This window comes from Toxorhynchites rutilus, chromosome 1 (assembly GCF_029784135.1).
Source record: "Toxorhynchites rutilus septentrionalis strain SRP chromosome 1, ASM2978413v1, whole genome shotgun sequence".
Classification (NCBI taxonomy): domain Eukaryota; kingdom Metazoa; phylum Arthropoda; class Insecta; order Diptera; family Culicidae; genus Toxorhynchites; species Toxorhynchites rutilus.
The window spans coordinates 23,764,689-23,791,533 of NC_073744.1; the positions used below are offsets into that span (position 1 = coordinate 23,764,689).

The window sequence follows — 26,845 nt, forward strand, 5'->3', positions numbered from 1 at the left end:
ATAATTGAAGAATATCTCTTCCAATCAATGTTTCTAGATAAATCATGCTGAACATTTATAGTTTCAGACGATTTAGAATAATTTGAAATAGAAACGGTGATCGGCAAATGATCACTTCCATGTGGATCTTGGATAACCTTCCAATGACAATCTAATGATAAAGAGGAAGAACAAAGGGATAAATCTAAGCGACTTGCGCGGCCTGATGAAGGAGCAATTCTTGTTATATCACCTGTATTTAAAATTGTCATGTTGAAATCATCGCAAAGATCATAAATAGAATTAGCTCTTCGATCATCAAAAGATTCACCCCAGCCAATGCCATGTGAGTTGAAATCTCCCAAAATAAGATGAGGTTGTGGAAGAAGCTCAATTATATTCACAAGGTTTCGATAATTAAGCATTGTACTTGGTGGAATATAAATAGAAGCAATGCACAAATCTCTACCCTTGATGCGTGCCTGACACGCAAGAATTTCAATTCCTGTGACTAAAGGCAGGGGAATCCTGTAAAATGGATAACATTTTCTAATACCTATGAGAACTCCTCCATAGGAATCATCACGGTCTAAACGAATAATATTGAAATCATGGATGTTTAATATATTGTCCGAACGAAGCCATGTTTCAGATAGAGCAAACACATCGCAATTCAAAAAATGGAGCATTTGCTTGAAAGAGTCAAGTTTTGGAAGAAGACTTCTACAATTCCACTGTAGAATAGTAGAATTCTCTGACTCATCCAATAAATTAGGCATCGAAATTAATGAAGGAGAGGAGGGGCCACTTTGCAACCATTTGTTTAGCTAACTGACTGATAGTAGGAAGCCAAGCAGAAATGAGACATTTCAATGAATCTGAAATTCCGAAAATATCAAAGATCCATCTAACAATTGAAGAAAAGCAAATACCTCCTGAAAATGATTGGGGTTCAGGAACCGATCGAGAAGCAAATCTGGGATGACTTGACAATTCAGGGAAATGAACGTCATAGTTAGAGGCCCCACAACCAGGAGGGTTACTGTTTGAAGGAGCAGAAAAATGAGAAGAAGCTTCTGGTTGATTAGAGGATAATCCTCTTTTTTTAGCTTGGAGGAGGAAGTATTTTTTCTCTTCCTGGTTCTTCCCGCGATTATTGGATCGAAAGTAGTATCCGATTCATCATCCTCTGATAAAGCAGAGAAACGATTTTCTGAAATCTCGGATACCTGAGCTGCCTTGAGTATATCAGCAAAGGATCGCTTAGAACGATCTTTAAGTGACTGTTTAAGTTTAATTGAACGGGATTTGTATTTTGGACAGTCTTTAACTGTGTGAGGAACACCTCCACAAAGAATGCATTTATCGGCATCCTTGTTGCAAATACTTTCATCATGATCGACTCCACACTTAGAACATTTAATTTTATTGCAACAGAAGGTTTTAGTGTGACCTAACTGTTTGCAATTAGTGCATGACATTATTTTGGGAGTAAATAATCGAACTGGAAGACGAAGCTTATCAATGAGCACATAATTTGGAAGAGCTGTGCCCTCGAAGGTGATTCTAAAAGAACCAGATGGGAAATATTTCTTCTCGTTGCCATCAATTATAAATGAATTCAGCGATCGAACTTCTAAAATTTTCACATGAGGAAGTTTTACATCATGAAAAATACCCTCTGCTTTTTCGAAATCTGCTAGTTGGAGAGATTTTTCCGAAACCACACCATCGATTTCAACAATGTGTGCCGGAATATACACTCGATATTCAGCAGTGAACAAAGAATTATTTACAACTGCGTTAGCGTCTTTACAATCCGAGAGCACAACACGAAGTTTGTCTTTATTAACTTTTGTAATCTCCAAGACACTTGAGTAATTAGATTTCAAGTCTTTACAAATTTAGGTCACTCTTAACGGTTTCCCTTTGGGACGGAAGAATACCACCCAACGATTTTTCGATGAACCCGAAACGTTCTGGTATTGTCGTATTCGAGAAAGATTCTTGGGAGGAATATTCTCAATGATTGGATGTTGAGGAGAATTAATTAGATTTTGAACCGAACTGAGTGAAACAGAATCAATTGTTGGCTGTGTCGAATTTAACTGTGATTGTTTTTTATTTTTCTTCGAAGGACGAACTTCAGAAAAACAATTACTAGGAGAAGCTACGATGCTCATATCAACATCGGAGGGTTCGTTCCCCTCCATTTGGATAGAATTGTGTAATAAAAATGAGAGCAGAGAGAGCATAAAATGCCTAACACTCACAGAAAATAAAACTATTATTTTTGTATATATAAAAAAAAATAAAATAAAATTAATTAATTAATTAAGTAACACAAAACAAAAACTTAGCTGTTTTATATTTTCCAGAGGCAGGGAATCTTCAGAAATCCTGCACCAAGGTTCAATACAGCGGGAAGCTTCACACACACCGAAAAACACTTGAAAATTCAAAATTCGTATATCTTCTTCGGGGAATTCCACTCGCTAAACAAATGGCTCCAATAACTTCACAACTTCTTCGAGAAATAGTCTTCAAAACACTGAAATGACCTACAAGAAAAAAAAATCACGAAGAAAATCTGCAATATTCGTTTTGATGAAAATTATACGTCACCTTTATTCCACGGCTTGCTGATGTATAATTTCCGGAGATCTAATTTCATTTTATAAACTAATGTAATATTCTCGCGCATTGGTACGACATCACCAATGTGTGGATAGCGTGGTTGTGTGGAGCAGCCTAACAAGGCCCCAGGTTTTGTTTAATCCCTTCTTGGCATCATTTGAGGTTTTGTTTTTTGTACAAGTCCAAACTGACTGAATGAGAATCAGAATGAGTCAACTTCATTCTTCTGTAGGAGCATTGTAACACTGCAACCATTAGTTTGATCTATTGTAGTGTAGTCTGCTCCATACTTTCTGCCAGAACAAGATTAGAATCCAAATCTGCAATCATGACATTGAGACGCTAACCCTGTGGCCATGGGAGCCATTAAAATTTGGCGCTTGGGTGCCAACACATAGTCAGCACTGGCTCCACAGGCTTCTTCTAACTCTTGGAACTTACAATCTTGGAACTCCTTCATTCAGGTCTCCTGTGATTCGGGGACTAAAAAGCATAAGGGCACGAACGGAAGCTTGGCGTAGGACTGTGAACGTTCGAGAAAATTATTTTGAAAATTCCTTCAATTGTTCAGAAATTCGTAAACTTTACTAATTCAATATTCCACATTGTGACCTTGAAAAGAATCGTTTGTTACATGGATCGGTATTCTTCGAACGGATGGTGAGAGTTGAAGTGGTAGAAAGATTCCAGAACCAATTGGCAAAGACGGCTTATTTTATGAAGCGTAGATCTGCTTTCAAGGCCCGGGCAACCTCGAGAAACACACTGGAAATGCTGCTTACGGTGGCAGTGAAGCTAGTAATGCCACGGTTCCTAATCGGTAGCGATGAATGGTTCTGACAGCAATCTGAGGTGACAACATGCTGGTAACTTTTCTAGCTGCAGCAAAGAACATTGATCGTTTTCAGTGAGAATTACAAGAGCGTCCAAGAAGTAACCGAAATTTTAAAAGCAACTCAGGCAAGACACGTGTTAGCAAATGGCAAATTTTTACAACGAAGTTTCGAAAAGCGAGTAGTTTCTAGAGATAACAAGATTTCGTGGACATTTGATGGCCGCTGGAATTAACCAAGACAATGTCATTACTCTGTTCATCGTGAAATTGAACTTCCATGCAACACTTCCGAATCTTACAGTGAGCTTGGAGCTATTACTAACGATTTGAAAGGGCTGGAAAAAAAGAGAAAGTGAATGAGTCTTTTTTGTCACCGATCGACACGGGACTCAACGTCTTGAATGAATTGGTTTTATTGACTTTAACGATATGTTCGAACAATTTGCTGCTGTTAAGTCGAGAAGGGTGAAGATTTTGCGATTTATCTGCGGTTTATCTAATAACGGGTGATTTTTTTTTTGGTATTTGTGTTTGACAGATCGCGCGTGATTCGTGTCATTTGTCAACATTAATATTGTTTAGTGTTTATAGCCGTTTCATTACGGAACGATTTACAAACGATCAAAGCTTGCAAATCATTTCATTAATTTTTTTTTCAAAATCAATGCTCAAAATCTAAATCTGGTCGACATGTAGTTCCAACAAGATGGCACACATCACACGAAAGATTGACCTATTGCGAAACAAATTTGATGAGCAATACATCTCTCGTTTAGGAGCAGTAAATTGACCGCCTAGATCGTGCGATTTGACGTCCATTGACGATTTCTTATTAGGTAACTTTCTTAGCCCACAAAATATATTATACACATTTTATATATTTATATATAAATTTTTCAATCTTCTTTTCTATTCAATCCTTAAACTGATAATTTATAAATTTACAAATTTATAAATTTAATTTTTCATTAGAGAATGAAAACAAAGACTGGATTTGGAGTGGAGGTGTAGAGGGGTGACACTCAACATAACCGCCCCTGGTGTTACCCAGTCACGCTACGCCCTGGATGCACGATTACGATTTTGTCACGACGTAATCCTACGTGAAAAAATAACGTGAAACACCCTTTCAATAAGAAATATAAAAAATAGAGTAATCGTTCGATAACTGGTCCTGCCTTAACTGGACGACATTTTATCTGGTAAACAATTGACGTCCTATTCGATTTGAACATTTGTTCCAAGGGGCATTCGAATGTTATTTGAGATGTTATAAAAATTGAGATTATTTTCGCATGACAAAAATATTGATTAAATTACAGAAAAATAATTTTCCTAAATTATATATCATACCTGTTGTCGCACTCAATTCGAAACTTCCAGAGGAAACCTTATGTTCATCCTATTGTTCGATCAACGCGAATCAAACAATTCATTGAAATTCCCCTCGATTCTATTTACATGCCGGTCCAGTTGGCAAGTTCAATATGCTTGTAATCTTTCTACTTTGGTACCTATTTGATTGAAAACATAAAAAAATCATCGAATGAAATGCTTTTCAAATGAAGCGAATAAGAATCAAACTTCGGACACTAAATCAAATTTCGGACATTTTATTTTGTAATTTTTTGAACGAAAATTACATTACAATTGATTATATTGAATAGTCAACTGCGAAACATTTACCAAGCAATCACAGTGAACTTTTAACGACGATGAGAACTGATGAAACACGGGAGAAATTAAAATATTTATGAACGGGTAAATTCTACGTGCTCACGCTAAGCAAACGTCAAACACAAACGATAATCGAGTAGTGTTGTCAGATTTTTACCGATTATGTTATAATTCAAATGTAGTTCTCATATGAAATGATAGTGAAACCAAGGGATTACTTTAAAGAAGCAATTGTGATATTAATTTTATAGTTATATCATCAGTGCATTAAGCAATTCAAGATATTAGAACAAAGTGTCCGAAATATGATGTTGTCCGAAATATGATTCAGAACGGTAGTCAAAATTGAATGAGATTTGCTCTGTATTTATAAGATTTTTTAAACTTGACGCTCACCCTGAGTATGCCTGACCGAGCAAAACATCCATATTTTTTCAAATGACTGAACTTCTTCCCCGAAATGTATATTCTGAAAGAAACGCACATGAACTGCAATCGATCAATTTATTCCAATCGGTAATAGAGGACCACGAATTCCGTCAGGATAAAGACATCCAAAACACAAACAATATTGGGATTTTTCAGTATTAAAAATCACGACTTATGTGCGAGCTTCGGTTCAACTTCAGCACTTGATGACAAGACTGCTTCGTTTTTATTTTTCGAGAACTCTCATAGTTTTTCGAGAATTATTTTTTGTAATTTTTGTAATACGCTGACTACTGATGACAATCGAATCAATACACTTATCTATATTAATCCTCGGGACACGACACCTGAATTAGTAAATTCGCTAAAAATACCGTTCATAAGCGCCTACGCTACAATATATGGACTACATCGAATTTGACATATCTCATCCGAACGAGATCGACTTTTGCATATTGTACGAAAGGAGGAACATTTGCACAACCCGATAGAATTTGACTCGATCAGATTAAAGAATGCAACGTTGTGCTTATGTCAAATCCGACCGGATTTCGGAATAACAGTTTATTTTACTGGAAAAATTCGAAAGAACGCATCTCAATCTGCAATTCGTTTCATAAACGCAACGAAAATACATATTTGTAGCGAATTGTGGAAGGCAAAAAAAAGCGCTTTTAGAGCGCTTCTAATGTTGAGGACATAGTAAACGCGGTGCAGTGCGATGCGATGCGCAGCGATGAATTGGAGCTCATCGCGTGCTATGACATACTGATCACTTCAGTTCGCTCGATTTTTGATATTTCATTCCACTCAATTCCACATGTAAACCAAGATGCTGGAACGATAGGTGTTTTGTTCTTGATACTTTCATGACAAGACGTGAGACGAGAAGCGAGACGTAGCATTCAAATTCAAAGTAGTTACTTTTTGTTTGGTTGTGTGGTTATGGTTTCATATCAACTCGCTGAGGAAAATAACTGAAGGAAAAAATAAGCAAATATATATTCGTGAAAAATAATGCACTCTCTTAAACTAATTTACATCTTAAATATCAGTAGTACTGCTACGGTGTTTACAAAACAAAAAACACAAAATTCAAGGCTCAGGATTTCCCTTGATTAATACATCCAACGTAATGATGATGATGTTTAATTTAAGATGCTTTAAACTTTTCAGTTCATTCGCCTCTAAAATCCAACGCAACTGGTTACTTTCTGTAATATATGGCAAATTAGCAACACAAAAGACAACTAATTTGAAAAGTAAACACGAACTTGTTGCAATCATAATCAACCTCCTTTCGCTCTAGCCTCTATGCAAAACCAATGTAACCTCCCTTTCCAGATCTTCTGGATCTGGTAATCTTCTTCCCGGTATATGCACAGCATTCTCCTCCACCCTGAACGAAATCAGTGGAGCTACAATCAGCGTTATTTTTTGTCACCATCGCCGTGAGTTGATAGTACTCTTTTCCCCGCCGATGGGAGCCAAACAGAAGTACATCTTGCTTGGAAAGAAAAGCATTTATTGCGCGGCTAGAAGCGGAAAGATATACTAAAAACATCCCTCTGCACTGTTATGATACGACCGCTTATTGTAGAGAACTGAAAAATAGAAGCAATTATGGGAAATTGTTATAATAGACATCCAGAAAGTTACCTAGCTACAGTAAAGCGCGAGCAGCTATTTTGCCAACGAATGTATTTGTTACCAAAAAACACGATTTGTTGTGTAAACAAATTTGTTTTTTCACGAACAATGGCCGAACAGCAATTTTGACAATGCGGTCCACCTATGTACAACGTACAACGATGTACTCAACCCAGCACAAGGATGCTAGATATGATAACACATCTCCATTCTGTAAACAGTTGAATTTTGAGGTATTTGATTTGAAAATAAATCGTATTTTTCTTAAAAAAAAACTTCAATCGACAATCTAAATTGAAGGCTTTCACGCAAACGAGTCCGCGCCCGCACCCGCATCGTGTACACTATGTCCTCGGCCTAAGACTCTATCTGCCGTACTCACCAGACATTGCATCTTCATATTATTAACTGTTAAGATTCATGTAAGAAATTCAATTCACTCCATAAGCATAAAAAGCGCCTTGCCCAGATTTTTGACGAGAGAACAAAGAAGTTCTGAGAGGATGGAATTCTCAAGTTGCCTGAAGGATGCTGAAATATTGTGGAACAAAACGGTGCATCTATAATCGAATAAATGTATGTCTATAAAAATTATGCTTTTTATTTCTTTCTTAGAATCGACACGATTTTTTCCGGACAATATTTACCATGATTTTAGAATTAGGGGTTATAGGTCAACAAATTCATCAATCACGGTGATATTGCACGTGTTTTGTTTTGACTAGGTTCACTGTAGCCGCCAGGTATTGCCGAACCTGTAAAAGCGAAAGCCATTGGTACGAATGTACAATATCCACATCTAGTCGTGTCATCCCGGTTTTGGGACAAATTACTTTCTATTTGATTAGTAGGCTCGAAGCCAATTTTAAATGACCTGTGTGTACGAGTGTCGGCTATAGACGACATACATTGTTGAAAGGAATCCAAGTATTCAAAACAAATCATAACTATCAATAAGATTATCGTTATAATAAAAAAAACATGGGATAGAAAATAGAAACAAACTTGGAATGAAATTTAAGCGGAAAAAGTAGATTGATTTTTTTAATTTTTTGTAAAAACTGGAGAAATGTCCGCGTGGACAACAGAGGGAAGGGTATAAGGATTGTCCACATTTTTCCACGGAGGGGAGGAGGTGTCTGAAATCATGCTTTTTCTGTCCACGTGGTATGTGGATAGCCCCCTACTTGTATGAAAGTCCGTCTCAAAAATCAAATACGATACACACTCAGTATAGATCTGGTTCAAATCTTCTTTGCATTATCATATCTAATTGGAACTCCCGTAGGTCACTTCAGTCCGAGACCCGAACCTACTTTTCTATCATACACTGAAACATGCTTCACAGCTTATCATTCCCAGTTGCATGGATGCGTATTGGTGAACAAAACAAATTGTTGATACTCAGGATAACAAATTTGTATGCGTGCGTATGTCCTAGAATGGCATTAAATCTCTATCCTGGTACCCAGTTTCGGAAATACACCACAAAAAGGACGAAGTCACTCGCGCAGCTGGTATGGATACTGCAGGTAACGGCTGTCTCACCGGCATTACTATTTGTTCTGCTTAAGTGTTGGTGTACCGAGTATTACGTTGTTGACCGTTTGATTGTAAATAGGGGAATGATCAATCGTATGAAGGAATTTTATCACTAGACGAGGGGTGACCATTTTTACCGCTGGCAACGGCCGACAACTATTTTTTCGGTTTGTTTCGCTACTCGAAACCCATCAGCTGATCAACAGCCATCTTCATGCGATGCCTTCAGATAGGCACCCAAGCGATCACCCCTATCCAGCAAAAGTCCGACAGCTGCCGCTTGTTTATATCGCTCTCCCTTTCCGGCGCACATGTACAGCGCATGTATATGTGTTCACAAATTTTAAGTGCTTCTCGCACTCACTTAAACCTACTGCCCGCGTGTGTGTACCACACCACGGGTAGACTAGAGAAGCCCCTTCCCTCTCGGTACCAAACAGACCACGCGCGGCGGAAGGCACCGTTCGAGACTTCGTTCGACCTCGGGGGTAGTCAGTTTGGTTCGAAACGCGCCAGTGGTTGTCGTAATCGGGTTTTGTTCTAGTGCCGAGAATTTTGTTGTAAAATCGCCATCGTACGTGTGTTTATGACTGTATCCGCTATCCTATCCGCGGTAGAACGTGAAACGATAAAGCGCCATTCAGGCCAAAATGTTTTGTTTGATATAAAACGAACCTCTGTTGCTCATGCTTTTTATTATATTTAATCAAATACGTTAAAACAAAGCCGACGAAGCGTACCGAAAATGTACATCACGCTCCTCGCCACGACGGTATTATGATGATATTGCGAGAAAAAGGATCGCCGAGGCCGCCATCAAGTTCAAAGCCACTTCTGCTGAGTTCCGCTACGCCGCGGCGGCTGTTAATGATGTGATAAAGTGGCAGAAGGGTACGTAAGTGGGAAACGAAAACAACAACACCAATAGCAGCAGAAGGAGGCTGCGAGGAGGCAGAATATGCTCCGGTTGAATCCGGGGTGGAGAAAATAAAGTGGAAAAATAATAACATCACGATGGAAAAGAGTGGAATCAGTGCGCAACTTTGTGTGGAAGAATGAAAATATAGAATGAAAAAGTTATGATGCTGGAAAGGGAGGATGAAAAGTGAAAAGTTTTGCGGGAGAAAACACAAGATCAACATATGTTTGGTGGTTTTGAATCATATTTACCGTCGGAACCGATGTCTGTGGGGCAAAGTTCATTGAGCAAATTCAACTGGAATCACCAAATTATCGGAGGTAATTGTGAAGGTTTGCGTCCGTAATAACACCCCTTTCCTCCATTCTCCGGAACCGTTTAAAATCACAAAGAGAATAATTGAATGCAACGGCCACAGAAGGTGAACCTAAGAGAAACGAAACGAATACAAAGGAATGAATGCATAAATGAGTGAATGAATTACTTCTCTTGTGAACCAACGAAAGCGCATATGCGTTGGCCAGAGCCAGTGGAATTCATTAAAAGAAGCAATATCAGTGTGGTGTGACAAAGCAACTCCCAAATGATCCCCTCTCCCAAAACGAAACGAGAGGGAAAATTACTCCGCTAATTTATTATCGCCACTTTCGATGGGCGCCAGCAGACGTCAATGAGGGAACGCTCCATCAGCAGCAGCAGTAGCAGCAACAACAAATCGAGCAGAACACGGAATATGCCAAGGTAAATATTATTTGGTGTTAAACTGGGTGAATACTATTACGAGCGTCCACGCCATCTGCTAACCTAAGACGAGAGTGAGACCACCGAATACTACGCGCACCCTGACCTTTATTGTGGGAAAGTAAATCAAAACATTAGAGTTATGCTCTCGCTGTGGCAGCAGTGATCCTCCTTCGCGTTTATATTCGTCTGGGATTAAGTGGTTTCCGTGATTGAGATTAGCAGGGGGAAATTCGGAAACGATTGGGGGATTGTTGAGAACGTTCAGAGTTCGTTAGTTATTCAATGGGTTCGACATAATCGTGATATGTACAAGGGTCGTATGATTGGTATCGTGCCTAGACTGGCACTGCGTTCGAATAGGTCAATGCATTTTTCTAAGTACAAAAGTAAATAAAAAAAAGACGAATACATTGTGGGGAAAAGAAATATCAGAAATATCAGTTGAAAGACACAAATCTAAATTCTGTATCCATGATCTTCGTCTTATCAAGAAACGAAATATGGAACCTAAAATTCACAAATCTGAATATGAAATCAAGAGAGCAGGGCTCGACGTAGCCATATTCAACTGAGGATAGTCAGCGGACTATGAAGAAATTCCCCGTTGTATTCAATTTGAAATGACTTTTGGCTTCTTCACGCAGTTTCTCCGTCAACATGACTCAATAGTCGGTCTGGCGTTTAGTCGCTATTTCCCTCTACGACTCAACTATCTCATTTCATTCTTCTTCGTCAAATGGACTTCATTGCATTTTGAAGGGACTTCCCTCAAAATGAATTCGTTTCTCCCTTGCACACTCTCAGGAAAAATTGGTATATATGACGAATTTTTTGGTAAATATTACCAATGATTAGTCATTTTTTGCAATACGCATTATTCGTACATATTACGCAATAACATTGGCAAACAAATGTCAAACCGGCCAGTATTACCCTGTATAAGCCAGCGGTCCAACGTTGGTTTAACACATACTCTAAACATATTGTATGCAGTTTTAGTAATTTATTGAATTATTCAAAATGTGATATTAACAACATTACATTGCACATTAGCTTGTGACATGGCTATTGTAGCGCCCACCATCTGATTCTGCATCGATTGAGTCTGCTCCGCGGCTACAAATTAGGAAAAAAAACACTATGATTACTACAAACAACGACGATAAACTATGGACAATCCTCATCATTATTCTCTCCCAGGACCTGCGTGTAAATACTTATCAGCCAAACAAATTCGGGAAATACCATGAAGCTGACGAAACCCAGGTGGTATTGAGGCACTATTCTAGTCTAGAAATTTGAAAAAAAATCATTTTTTTCCTTCATATTTCTGTTGTTTAGGCATTCAAGAATATACCCTGGAAAGGACTTATCGAAAATGCCATTGTTTACCGAGTTAGAGCCGTTTTAGTGGATGCGGTATCTAACCTGGTACGGCCATAACAATGAACTTCAAACGCGTTTTTTTCGAAACTAGTTTTTTCAATCTGGCGTACACGATATGCCTAAGCGATATGATGCCTAAGACAAAATAAGTGAACGAAGAATTATCAAACGATTTTTTTTCTCAGTTTCGATTTTGGCATGTACTTCGAATGTATATGAGGGGCTTAGAATGATTTGATTTGATCGATTTCTCTACATCGACTCTTTCTTTGGGTCCTCATCTGTCGGATTCTATAGCAAACTTAAATTTGAAAGTTTTTGCAGTTGAGTTATTAACTAAATAAAAAGTTGATGAAGAGAAATCGATCATGTCACTTACACCCCTTGCATTCTGAGCCCCTCATATTGTTTAATCAATAGGCGTTATCGCAGCAAATGGTTATCAACTTTTTACCTAATCATCAAATGGTATGCGTAGAAATTCAGTGAGCAGAAGATATGAAGGCATATCCTTCAATGCGATCTTGAATAACCGAGCCAAAGCGTTGTGTTCGTACCCGCTCTTGTAATCCGTGTTAGGAAAACAGTTTTCGGAGAGCAAAAAAAACATTCGGGTGCAGAAGTACCCCCGGTTTGCATGAATCAACAGCTTCAACTTCTACTTCTTATACTATAGAGGCTTTGAACTTGAAAGTTCATTCGTCTCTAATGTCTACATTATTTCCCCAGGTTCCTAAGTTTAGAAGACCGTGTTAAGGAAACATACTCTAGTCTGCACAAAGGCAAGCGAGTACAAAAGTACTCGCAGTTTGCATTTATTTGGAAAGCCGATTCTCCCAGACACCTCGATTCTGAAGTCTGTGTTGGGGACACACATTTCAGCCGTAACAAAAATACACTTGACCTGTATGAATTTTCAATGCCGATTCTCCCAGACACCTCGATTCTGAAGTCTGTGTTGGGGACACACATTTCAGCCGTAACAAAAATACCCCCGACTTACATGAATTTGCAATGCCAATTTCCCCAAGGCTTCTTGGTTATGATGGCTGTGTTAGGGAAACCGTGAATCGGACCAATCAAAACAAGGTAGTGAGGGCGTTAAGATAACGCCTAACATTTTACAGTTATTCAATTGTTTATCTAATGAAAATAACTTTTTATTAATTGCGATAGATGCGTAGAAATGTTCCCTATCAATTGATGCAAACATCTTTCCGATCCAGTAAGAAATGTTCGAGTTATAAGCATTCGGAATCTTTTTTTTTTCCTGCATGTTCTGTGTTTAGGTTTTCATTTTACCCCCCATATACTCCGGTTAGACGTAGTCCCACGTCAAAATCGGGAAACGTAAGAAAAAACGTTTGAAACCGCATTTTATTTTTCAAACGGCCGCCATTTTGTCAAAAACGATGTTTATGACTTGTCCGGGGTTCATGCGATAGCGGCATCTTTACTGATTTAGAATCTATTTGATTTTTTTTGTTTCAGATAACCAGAAGGGCTGGAATCGTGTACGCTATGACATAACTTTTTTTGAAATCCCCACTTCATAAGCTTGTATCTATTCTTGTTATGAATACTTTTTCTCCGTTCAATTTCTGTTTTATTGTTGGAAGATAAATGAACAAATAATGATATAATGGATCGTAAAAATAGAGCATAGAATATTTTTACTATCAATTATATCATCATTTGCTCAGTGCTCCCGTGGCCGAGTGGTTAGCGTCCCACATTATCATACCGGGGGTTCGGGTTCGATTCCCGTCATGGCCGGGGGATTTTTCGCTAAAGAAATATCTTCCGACTTGCACTGTGGTCACGCGTATTCTAGAGCTTACCACTCCAGAATACATTTTAGGTGTGTTTTCGGCATAGAAATCTCAACTAAGTACTACTAATAAAAATGACGCAAGTAATACTTACGTGGAGAAGGTCGAAGTTCCACTGGGAAAACATTAGTGTCATTCAATAAGAAGGATATCATTATTTGTTTGTTTATTTGACATAAATCGGCCCAGTAGAACTTGAGATATCGCAGATATAACAGAAATATGATGAAAAAAAATTTTACATTTTCAAATTTCTAGACTAGAATACTTAAGTCCTTAAGTGAGGCCAGTTCTATGCCCTGTTGCAACAATCAGTGGAAAGACGATTTGAATTTTCAAGTCACTCACCTGTCCTGAATATGGGTTAATTCGAACCTTCTTCTGCATCAGACATTCATTTTACATACAGTTGGTAATATTTACAGAAAATATGTTCAGTCTCTGAAGCGAAGAGAAACATTGCATCGCAAGTTGATCCCCTCCATCTTTTTTGATTCTCCTGTCAGCTAGAATAGCGGCCCAGTAGCGAGAAGAAGAGAGTATTTTTCCATCCATGAAACAGTGCAATATGGAGAAAAAAGCTGCGGAAAGTTATCGGTGGAAGTTTATGGTGACCATGCTCCAACTGAGCGAACGTGTCAGAGATGGTTCACTAGGTTTAAAAGTAGTAATTTTGACTTGGATAGCGGAGATCGTTCCAGACCGCCAAAAGAGATTGAAGATGAAGAATTGGAGGCTTCACTTTACTCGATCAAGATCCGTCACAAACGCAACAAGAACTTGCAGATACACTTGGAGTAGCTCAGCAAACCATATCCAATCGTTTAAAAGCAATGGAAATGATCCGAAAGATAGGACATTGGGTGCCGTATGAATTGAAGCCAAGAGACGTCAAACGCCATTTTTTCACGTGCGAACAACTGCTTCAACGGCATAAAAGAAAGGGTTTTTTTGCATCAAATTGTTACTGGCGATGAAAAGTGGGTCCATTACGACAATCCTAAACGTCGGGCAACGTATGGATACCCCGGTCATACGACAACATCGACGGCCGCGCGGAATATTCACGGCCATAAGGTTATGCTGTCTATTTGGTGGGACCAGCTGGGTGTGGTGTACTATGAGCTGCTAAAACCGAATAAAACCATTACGGGGGACCTCTACCGATGTCAATTGATGCGTTTGAGCCGTGCACTGAAGAAGAAACGGTCACAATACGAGCAAAGACACGATAAAGTTATTTTGCAGCACGACAATGTTCGGCCGCATGTCGCGAAACCGGTCGAAACATACTTGGAAACGCTGAAATGGGAGGTCCTATCCCATCCGCTGTATTCTTCAGACATTGCTCCTTCCGTTTACTACCTTTTTCGATCGATGCAACGTGGTCTGGTTGAGCAGTTAATTCGACCTTCTCCAATTTTGATGAAGTCAAATATTGGATCCATTCGTGGTTAGCCGACCAACCGGCCGATTATTCCGCAAAGGGATTCCTGAATTACCAGGAAGATGGAAAAAGTTGTGACTAGCGATTGGCAATACTTTGAATATAAAATTTTTATCCATTTTTGCAGAATAAAGCATTAATTTTTGATAAAAAACGAAGAAACTTACCGGTACTCCCAAGTATATCTTTTTGCGTTTTCTAAATTCGTCAAATTATTTCAAATTTTGAAAGAAAAAAAATTAGAAACTAAATCAGGAACGTCAGAATTTTTGCTAAAAATTGGATCACTTTCTTTGAGCGCTAACTCTGCCTTACAATCAACAAATGAATTACAAGAAGCCATATTACAAACATTTGGCAATTCCACCCACAATTCATAGATTGAGTACTCGAGGTTACATCTAGCCAATTTCGGCCCATCAAAGGAATGAATTCATTGTCACATTCTAATCAACGAAAAAAGTTTTTCTATTTTACTCTTAAACTCGGCTTTTACCGACACTTCTCCAACAATTTTTATTTGAATCTCTGAATTTTCATTTTGCTGATTTACTCTCCAGTAATGGGATTTGAAATTTTGATATTTGGGCTTATAATTTGATTGAAAATCTTTATCTTCAAATCCCAATACGTCTTCCGCTGAGCCTTTATTATGCATCTGTTCAAGATTATCCGCCATTTTGTACGTATTTATTCATTTTTCTGTAACTCTACTAGATCTCTCTGCCGTTTGCAAAGTAAAATTATCCCCATTCAACAAACGCTGTTTCTACTCTCTGAATAAAAATGCTCCACCAAGCATAATCAAATCAGCTTTTTTCTCATCTTCCTTTACTCGGCTTAGGATAAAAATGTATCCTAACCGGTCTGCCCACTCGGCAAAAGAAGCTTCCTTCCTGAAGGGCTCCATTGTTGATAGCAGCGTTTGTGCCATAATCCTCAACAAATTTACTTTAATTATAAAACAAAATTAATTTCAAAATCAAATTGATAGAATTTTTTTAAACTCACCAACTGGTCGAAAAAATAAATCTTACCTGGTTTTCGGCCAATTTCCGTCGGGCGATTTCGCTATACTTACGACAAAATTAAAAGAAAACATTTAAAAAATAGATATTCATTTAAAACAGTGGTTTTCAACCTTTTTTGCTCAATTCCTCCTTCACGAAAATTAATCCCAGTGCTTCACTCCTATCAGTATTTTGTAAGAGAGTCTGTAGCATATCAGTAAAGTGATGTAAGAATACAAACGGTTTTCAAGTTATATTCACCTCAAAAAAAGGTATATAAAGTTTGGCAAGTCAGTATGGCACCTGCGCCTGAACGGTTTCCGCAAAAATCGTAATTCTTCGTAATTCGTCGTCGATATCCACTGTTACGGTGTTTTGTTCCCATCAGCAGCATTGTACGAAATCGATATCCACATAAATTCTACGCAAAAGACAACAACACGCGTGACGCTTATTCCGCATAGCAGAATAAGAATCGATCGTTTGTAGATCGTTGAGTTTGTTCTGAAATAGATTCGAAACTTTCGTCACTGCCAGTTGGAAGGCATTTCAAACTATGTCTCAATATATCCAAATATAAGGAAAATATGTTTCAAGTTCAATTTTCAAGTCTTGACCCACTGTACAATTTCCTTTTTATGGTATTCTGTATTGTTTCGTCGTCTGTTCCTTCGTCATTCACAGACGGAAGTCTTTCAAGCATTGCGAAGTTGTTCAATTGAACATTACATTTCAAATTTGGAATTGTTTGCCAAGGATCGCCAATTTGAGCGTATCCAATAAAGTTCTTATGGAAATTTTTGCTAATCAATGTCATCTTCAAAGCTAAGTAAATGTGTAATATTCCCTTGCACAGTTCCCCCCTTTCAATGACCAAATTCCCCATCAGTTGAAAATAACTGATTTGAAACAAAGAGCACATAAAATTGTTTTCTTTAAAATTATTTTTGTTCAAATTTATTTATATTTTTCACACTTTTGTTAAAAAAACAAAAAAAAATTGCTCAGCAATAGATTCCTTTGTTCTGGCAACACTGCCAGCTCCAACCTAAATAAAAACAAAAGCTACACCCATGCCAATTGTTCGAGAATTATATAATCTTTTGTGTTATGTTTGAAAAGTTGATTTCCTTATTCACTTTCAGTGGAAAAAGAGAAACTTATTTTCAATTCTTTCAAAGAACACTTAGTTTTGCAGTTCCTTTTTGTGCTGTGAAAAAAATTTTTTTGCAAAAAAAACTATTTCTTCACTATGCTTTTTTATTATTTCACCTTTTAATCGTCGTCCCTACTTTGAATTCTAGGTATTTCAAGGTTTCGGTATCACTGATGAATAAATAGAACTGATAAGAATGCGTGTTGAACGTCAATAGAGGAAGACCTGTACCCAGTTTATTTGTTTTATTTCTTCTACAAGCGTTTTGAGCGTTATGCTGTTTCAACACTAATACTACACTAATAAAAATATCTGTCATTTGACAGCCGTTACTGTACACTACAAAACCAACATCGAAGCATTCCAAAACGAAATACATATATATGTTCCAAACTTGGTGCAATAAAAATATAACAAAACTGAACGTAAAAATGCAGCTCTAAATCATGTACCAAACATTGTAATACATCTTGGAAATCAAAATGTAGAAAAATGGGAAATAGTTAGAGATCTAGGCGTCGTCATGGAATGTAAACTCACATTCATAGAACACTACAGCTCTATAATAAATAAGGCATACAGTGTGTTAAGTTTTATATATTACATATGGAATACTGTAGCATCGTTTAGAACCCGTGAATGGTCGTGCATGAAGAACGCATTGAATCAGTCCAGAAACAGTTTCTTCTATTTGCACTTCGTAAACTGAACTAGACCTCATTTCCACTTTCTTCATATGGAGCACGTTGCATGCTCATAAACCTCCAAGCACTGGAAGAACGCTGAAAATGTCAAATGTTCATTTAGACATTTTCAAATTTCAAACTTTTCAAATTTCAAATTTTAAAATTTGAGGATTTCAAAGTTTTAAATATGTTTCCAGTCAAGTTAAACTTGGGGGTCTCCATAGCCACATTGGTTGCGCGTTCGCTTAGTAAGCGATCGATCGTGAGTTCAAAACCCTCATTGACCATCTTTGTGTTGTTACAGAATAACTACGTCCACGCAACAATCATCAGCGATGGAGATCGATCCACGGTCGAAATAAGATCAATTCATCAATACAACTGCTCTGCTCTGCAAGAAACATCGGGCTGCTGTTCTATAAATAACCCAACAATGATCAATATCAACTGTCTCCGCTGTCCGGTCTGCTGAACAATGGAAGAACAGAACGAATACTCTTACGCCTAAATGGCTACTGTGAAATGTAATGTACCATATGCAATGGTATAGAAGGAATACTATAACGCCAAAAAAATGTCAAGTGTGTAATGTGCTATTTAAAGATATGATAAACATGTGACATGTACACTATTAAAATTCGGCTCTGTTACAGCTGAAATGCTAATGAGCCTTAAATAAACGAATGGGATAAAAAAAAGTTACACTTCCAGTAGCTCCAATTTCCATTCACATTTCCCCCAAATGCGATGTAACAGCTCGGAACTATTCAAAGAACAAAAGTCTTCCAAATAAAAACCGAGATTGGGACCGACACGATGAAGAGGGGCCCACATAACGCTGCAACAAACTTCGTTGATGAACAAGCCCCAGAGAAACGAAAATTGCATCTTTTCCGAAAGCCGTAAACATCCCAATTGAGTACGATTTGCAGCACCACAACAATAGAGTGATTTGGCGCGCAAACTGTGTCCGCTCATAGCTCTCTCAACATTACGGTTCACTTGTAGAGGACGAAGGACCACTGTGTCCCTAACAAAGGCCACAAACAAATCGCACACATCCCCCGGAGCGGTTTTACGATTGTGGTGTGGTTGTTGTTGATTGAAGCGAAAGTGATTGGAGCAATTTGCGAAAGTACAATCACATGAACTGCTCGTTGCGTTGTAATGGAGAATAATGGATGCGATTAAAAGTTGGACACACAAGTCGTGAACAACATCCAGAGTAACTCAATTAGAACAAGTTATTTCCAAACCAGATGCGCATCAGAACAGCAAAACTTGGACAGTTTTGAGGCAGTATTTTCAGCATTTATATCAGAATGATCTGCCCACGAGCAGCAGTAAAACAATTCGTGATCTTCTGACGTCGGTTCACAATGAAGAAGATGTTCAGTCAGGCAAATTTTATCCCTGTGACGTCATGACTGTCACGCTTCGGCAATAATTTATTAGTTAATTAAATGAAAACCGCAGCTAGACAAGATATGGCGCGCTCAATTTTCCTCCGGGTATTTGTTTTTGTTTGTGCTCCAACGTGAATTATAATAAAGCTTCATTTGCGACCCGAATCCCCGTGCAAGTAACTTGGTAACTGTGCAGCCCTGCACATAGCACCCTTTTTCTCTGGAGCGCAGAAAATCACAATGGTTGATGGTTTACTCCTTATCGCGTGAAGAATGAGCCCCGACAGGCATTAATCATCAGCGGCAGCGGGTCACCACCGAAAGGATTACGGCTTGTTCTGACGTGGCGTAATTTTTGTTTCTACTTTGACAACTTAATGTCAGGGCTCTGGCGGGAAAGTCAAATTGAAACTTGATTTAATTATCGTACGATTTTCACGAATGGCTGAGCAGTAGGAGGAGGGGCAGTAATATAACTTTTCCGGCAGCTGCTGAAATCTTGGGCATCCCCTCAGGCTGCTCCGACTGTTGACGAGATTGATTTAATTTAGTTTGTTGATATTTTACTCCGTGCAGCCTCCGTTTTATTTCCTAATTGGATTTGAAACTGATCCCTGCTGATGTACATAAGCAAATAATTTGAACATTCATCTTGTTAATTGAATCATGCAACAAACCGCCCATTGAACCTCCATTGAATGGGATCCTCCGGAAAGGAAGACATTCCAATCACGAATCGCCCGAATGACCTTGAATTCAGATGGTTTCAGACTCAAATTCAGCATATAAACTGATGATTGCAGTTGTTTGATTTCAAATTCCAGAATCCATTCTTTATGTCTTGGCCTTCAATTCCAAACCCAAAGCTAGATAAGAGAATCATCATTATTCCTGATTTTCTGATTTTCGAATTTTCTTTTTTTATTTCCTAATTTTCCGATTTTCTAGTTTTCTAATTTTTTCAATTTTTTAGTTTTTTTAATGAGGTTTTTCAATTTTTTGATTGGCTGATTTTCTGATTGTTTATTTTTCTTGATTTTGACGTTGGACTACGTCTAACCTTTCAATATTGGGGCCTATTTCAAAGTTTCGGGTGGGAAAAGTGGAAGATTTTGAACGTTAATATCTCTTCTGGATTATGATTCCAAATACACAAATTAGGAGAGAAGAGCCCCTCGTATGTTTCTGTCCGCGACATATATAGTGGAAATAGTAAAACAAGTGAACAATGCAACGATGAAAGAGGTCGATTTTACTCGTACATGCTTTCTAATGCAACAAGCAGCATTCCTCCATTCTATCCAATTCGAGAGTAAGCTTACATGGGACGGCTTCTGGGAATGTAGTTTCTTTGCCCATTTTCGAGCCGCTTAGAGAATCATGTTGCATCGAAGCACGTTGCATATATAAAGGAAGGGCGGAAGAAACAACATTCAGTAAAACCTCGACCAGCATGATGAATGTTGAGAGTTTGAGCGGCGCGAAAATGGACATAGCAACAACGTTCCCAAATAAACTCCTAACGTCAAGCATTCAAGCTAGTCGGGCTGTGACTGAATGTTGTATCTTCCGCCCTTCTCTTATATATGCGTATTGCTTTGATGCAACATGATTCTCTGAGCGGCCCGAAATGGGCATAGCAACTACATTCCCAAATAAAGAATCTGGTTACGTTCGCGACCAGAGATGCCAACCTATCTGGTTTTTCAGGATTTCCCAGACTTTTTAGCACGCTCCCTGATATCCTGATGAACACTCAATTTATCCTGATTTTTCTGAAATGATCCTGATTTTTCCTGATTTTTGTATTCTTTACATTATTCGTAATAAATATTAGGCTGTCAAAAAAGTCCTGCGGTATTTTTTTTGAATTTTCATTTGTTCATAAAATTAGTTACAATCATCTGTTTTAAGTCAAATATGCGCCGTTTTGTTCGATGACTTGTTCCCAACGAGATGCCAACTTCATAATACCCCTGTTATAGAAGCTCGCTTCCTTATTGGCAAAAAACTCGGATAGCCAATTTTCACAGGCCTCTTTTGTGGCTAACTTCTGACTACCTAGCTCGTTCACCATGGACAAAAACAGGTGGTAGTCACTTGGTGCAAAGTCCGGACTATACGGCGGATGCAAAAGAACCTCCCATCCGAGCTCCCGGAGCTTCTGGCGCGTCACCAAAGAAATGTGTGGCCTGGTGTTGTCCTGATGGAAGACAATGGCCTCGGTTTATCAAAGATGGCCTCTTCTTCATGAGTGCTACCTTCAAGCGGTCCAGTTGTTGGCAGTACAGGTCCGAATTGAGCGTTTGGCCATAGGGAAGCAGCTCATAATAGATTATTTCTTGACAATCCCACCAAACACACAGCAGAACCTTCCTGGCCGTTAATGAGGGCTTGACCACCGTCTGAGCCGCTTCAGCGGGCTTCGACCACGACCGTTTGCGCTTCACATTGTCGTAAGTGACCCACTTTTCATCGCCAGTCACCATCCGCTTCAGAAACGGGTCGATTTTGTTGCGATTCAGCAGCGATTCACATGCGTCGATACGGTCAAAGATGTTTTTTTGCGTCAACGTGTGTGGCACCCATACATCGAGCTTCTTTGTGAATCCAAGCTTCTTTAAATGGTTAATAACGGTTTGATGACTTATTCCCAGCTCTTGGCCGATGCTACGGCTGCTACTATGCCGGTCTTTCTCGGCTAATTCAGCGATTTTGTCGCAATTTTCGACGACAGATCTTCCGGAGCCTGGCGCATCTTCGACGACCTCTACACCAGAACGAAAACGTTGAAACCATCGTTGTGCGGTGGAAATGGAAACTGTATCGGGTCCATAAACTGCACAAATTTTATTGGCAGCTTGAGATGCATTTTTGCCTTTGTCATAGTAGTACTGTAAAATATGTCGGATTTTCTCTTTATTTTGCTCCATATTTGCGACACTATAACTCACGAACGACTTAACCAAACAAAACACTGTCAAGGACTATATTATAGCGCAAAAATACCTTTCCAACAAGCTATAGTATGACTCGATACAATGAATACAACTAGAACTACGCGCTTACAACGACACCTCGCGGAAATACCGCAGGACTTTTTTGACAGCCTAATACATTAGTTTCCATTCCATAGTTTTCTGTCATGATAGTTCTCCGGTTCGCACATGTGTATATCCTATATTAAGTTAAACTTTGTACTTAACTTTTTTTTTGTTATCTCTACCCTAAATTGTTTCGTGGCTTCCCAAAACAGTGCTAGAAAATTTTATGAAACCAGATTGTCTGACAATTTTATGGAAATAGTTTGAGGAACAACATTGCTTTATTTAGGATTATGTGAATGTAGATGTATCTCCATAGTTTTTAATGTAGGAATACGTTTCAGAGTGTAAAATTACTCAAGAGAAAAATTTTGAATCCACAGTCAATATAACAAGATTTTATATGTAATTTGTTCGTCTGATTCAAAGGAGGATAAACTTTAACGATGAGACTATGGTAAAAATATCTATAACCGTACTAAATATCATAGAAATTAGAAAAAATTCAACAAGTCCTTGATTTCCTCATTTCTTGAGTAAAGATATATTCCAAAGCATGGATGATGAATTCAGTGAAAATTTGAATATTGATTTTTCTGCAATTGACGGTGATGATGCTGTAGGTTTTTCGAAAAAAAATATAAACAATCAAAAATTCTGGCGAAACACTACCATTTTCGCTCATGCGAGGACTTATCCCATGCTTATTAATTCTTTTACATATCCGGTCTTCGCCCGAAGGAAGATATACTCTGTTCTGGTGGGATTTGGAATGGATTCTGTATTATGAGCTACTATCAAGCAACCTGTTTCTCACATGTATGGCTCGCAGCAGTTTTCGACGAGGAAGCAAACATGTTCTGGGAGGATAGAATATTTAAGCTGTGTGAAAGATGGCGAATGATTGTGAAACAGAACTATAGATATAAAATTAAATTATAATGCTTTGATTGAAAATGATGTTTTCGTTTTCCCAAAAATCGACATTAACTTTTCGGACAACCCAATATGAGCTATCCTGATTTATCCTGATTTTTATTTTCATTCTTCCTGATTTTTTTAAAATTATAGTTGGCAACTTGATTTTCTGATTTTTTAATTCCATTTTTTTCTGATTTTTCTATTTCTGATTTTCTAATTTTCAGATTTTATTATTTTATGATTTTTTGATGTTTGATTTTCGATTTTCGAATTGCGGTGCGGAATCAAAAGATTTTCGAATTTCGATTTTCGACTTTCGATTCTCGATGTTCGATTTTCTTATTTGCTCATTTTCTCATTTTTACATTTTCACATTTACTCGTTTTCTCATTTTCTGATTTTTGATTTTCGAATTTCAGTTTTCTAATTTTTTTATCTTCGATTTTCAATTTATGATTTGCGATTTTTGTTTTTCTAACATTCAGATTTTTTAATTTTACAATTTTAAATGGTTTTAATTTTCTGTTTTTTATTATTTTCGGTTTTCCGATTTTCTGATTTTTTTTGGTTTATGATTTTCGATTTTACAATTTCGAATTTCGATTTTTTGATGTACTGATATTCTGATTTTTTGATATTATGATGTTCTTATTTTCAGATGTTTTCTGATGATTTGCTGATTTTAGTTTTTTTAGTTTTTGATTTCCTTAGTTCCTGATTTTCAGTTATTCTTAGTTTTTCGATTTTCTGATTTTCTGATTTGTGATCTTCGGTTGTCAATTTTATGATTTTCTGGTTTTCTTTTTATTTTCTTATTTTTTGATTTTTTTTTATTCTGATATCCTGTATACCGTTTACTGTGTTACAGTGTTTGAATAGGGATTACATATTGTAAACTCTCATTCCAGTTTCTGTTTAATGGTTGAATTTTTGAGATTAATCAAAAGATTCCATATTCGAATTTCAAACCCATGATTTCAGATTCATAATATGGATAATAGATTCTAGATTTAGATTCAGATTCCATATCCGGATGTTTTGTACATTCACATATTTCATTTTTATCGATTGTTTATCGATTAATGATCCCGGACTTGAGATTTGAGATTCGTTATATGGATCAAATGTTCCATATTTAGATTCATATTACATATTCGGATTTTTGAACATTTATGTTCCAGATTCCGGTCTATAAATACGGATTCTAGATTCAATTCATGTTTAGCGATTAATGATTCCAGACATAAGATTGCAGATTCCAATGTCTCAGGATTAGATTCAAATTCCACATTCGAGTTTTAGCACATTGACATTCCTAGTTTCAGTTTCCTACGGATTCCAGATTGAAAACTCACAGAACCCGTTTTTCAATTACTGGCTATTTAAGAATTAAGATCTCAGATTCATAATATGGAGAATAGGAATTTCAGAACCAAATCTGACCTTGGATTCTTTGTTCATAAATTCAGAATTAAAATACTGATTCCAGATACAATCCATGGTTCAATTATTTATCTCAACAATGCAACCACTAAATCAAGTTTTGAACAGTTGTGAAGTCATCTGGAAGACGCGGAAAAAAGAGCTCCAGTAACGAACTTTTCTCGCCAACCAACCTCCACCGATGTAATTGGAGCAAGATTGCTGTGTGGTTACCCAGCACCACATCAAACACAGCAAAAACTTTTGGCCCACTTCCCAAACTTCCACCCAGAAAGGACGAGACACGTTGTGACGGCGTAGCAGAAAGTGACATTCAGCCGTTCGAACGTCAACCCTTCTGAAGTTTAATCATGCCCCCCCGGGAAAATGCCGCCGGAAGTGCAGTGACGAACTGATACGAAGTTTCAATTTTATTCCGCTTTATTCCGCTTTATTCCGCTTTATTCGAAAACATTATTTATTTCGATTTTGGTGCTCATGCTAAATATGCGCGAGGCTCGACAATTGCAAGGAAAACCAACAATCGGCTTTTTTCTTGTGTTTTCCATCGCGTTTCACGAACAAAACAGCAGAAGCGTGTAACTAGTTAGGTAAACAAGCGCAGAAAAGCTTGTTGAAAACGAAAAAAAAGTGGAACAAAATATAGACTTCGGCGGCGTTCCAAAGTGAATAAAAAAACTGTGCCATAAAATCATAATGAAGCGACCAATTCAAATTAAGCAATCCAAATTTGGGGGTGTAGGTGCCAGGGGGGGGCAAACTACGGGTAGCGGAGATACAAATGTTTTTGTTTTTGGCTCTGCTCATGAACACACAAACACACTGCCCAGATGTTGTTTCAAATTAAAATTGGTTGATTTACGATGCAGAACATCGTTTCGGAAGCCGTGTGCCACGGATTGTTGGTTATTTACAGCGATCCGACGCAAGCTTGCGTGTCTCAAATGGTGCTGTGTGTAATAACACCACCATTGCGGCAGCAATGAAGCTGTTTTATAATTATGCGATGTGATCCGATGACATTTCTGCGGCTTAGAAAATAGTAATTATGCAGAATATTGTAAAACAGAGGAATTTCCACCTTACGTTTTCTCATCAAACTGATTTCAAATGCAGATTGTGTAATACAATTCAAAAATGATCAATTGGGGCCTTGTACATCACACGGGAAAATACGATTAATGATTTGATTTTTCTAATGTTAGACAAAATCTGTTTTTTGTAATGATTAATGTAAATATGATTTTTTATTCGTAGATCACTCTTTCTGGGTGGTGTTTAATTTTGACGTGGGACTACGTCTAACTGAAATATATTGGGGGGTGGAATGAAAACTTAAACACATAACATGTAGGAAAAAATGAAAGATTTGGAATGCTTATAATTCGAACATTTCTCAATAGATCAGAAAGATGTTTACATCAATTGATAGGAAATATTTCTAACACAATGAAATAAATATTATTTTTCATGAGATAAACAATTGAAAAACTGTGAAATGTCAAGCGTTATCTAAGCGCCCTAACTGCCACATTTTGATTGGTCCGATTTACGGTTTCCCCAACGCAGACTTCAAAATCAATGTGCCTGAGGGAATCCGCTTTGCAAATATATGCAAGTTTGGGGAACTTTTGTTCCCGCCGAGGTGTGTTCCCTTACACAGCCATCGAAATCAAAGTGCTTTACATTACATGGCGTTTCTTCAAATTATTTACATACACAGCAAATATGTTGAACTCAATTGAATTCGAAAATTGTTTCATCTAACCAATAATTTTATCAACACAAACAAATTACTACTAAGCCAACGGTAGTCCCTTCAACCTTGCGGTTATATCATATATTAAATCATAGATATAACCCACCCTTTTTTTTTTGTTTAGAAATTCAATTTCACGCAGAATCGAAACGGTCGAATATGTTTAGATTCGTTCGCGGAGCTATACTTATGCTCCACACATACATTGAAACTAATTTTATACTCTGTTATATACTGTATATGGCATGGTAGCATGTAAAGAAACATTTCTAATTAAATAGATAAGTATTTTTTTTCATAAAAAATAATTAGAAAGAATCTTTCGCAAAATTAAATGCAGACA

At 37.7% G+C, this 26,845-nt stretch overlaps 1 protein-coding gene across 9 annotated transcripts in view; it reads left to right on the forward strand.

The window, feature by feature from the left end:
* LOC129763542 (uncharacterized) overlaps positions 1–26,845 on the forward strand; it is a 350,843-nt gene that overhangs the window by 213,842 nt on the left and 110,156 nt on the right. The window contains exon 1 of one of the 9 annotated variants that reach the window (XM_055762724.1): positions 9,218–10,409. The exons of 5 other annotated variants lie outside the window; for them this stretch is intronic. Coding sequence is in view for 1 of the 4 variants with exons in the window: in XM_055762727.1 (XP_055618702.1) it covers positions 9,892–9,988 (97 nt within the window). In the remaining 3 variants the exon portion in view is untranslated. Of the gene's footprint in view, positions 1–9,217; positions 10,410–26,845 lie in introns of those variants that run through there. 3 more of the 9 variants (XM_055762723.1, XM_055762725.1, XM_055762727.1) reach the window with 3 other exon arrangements.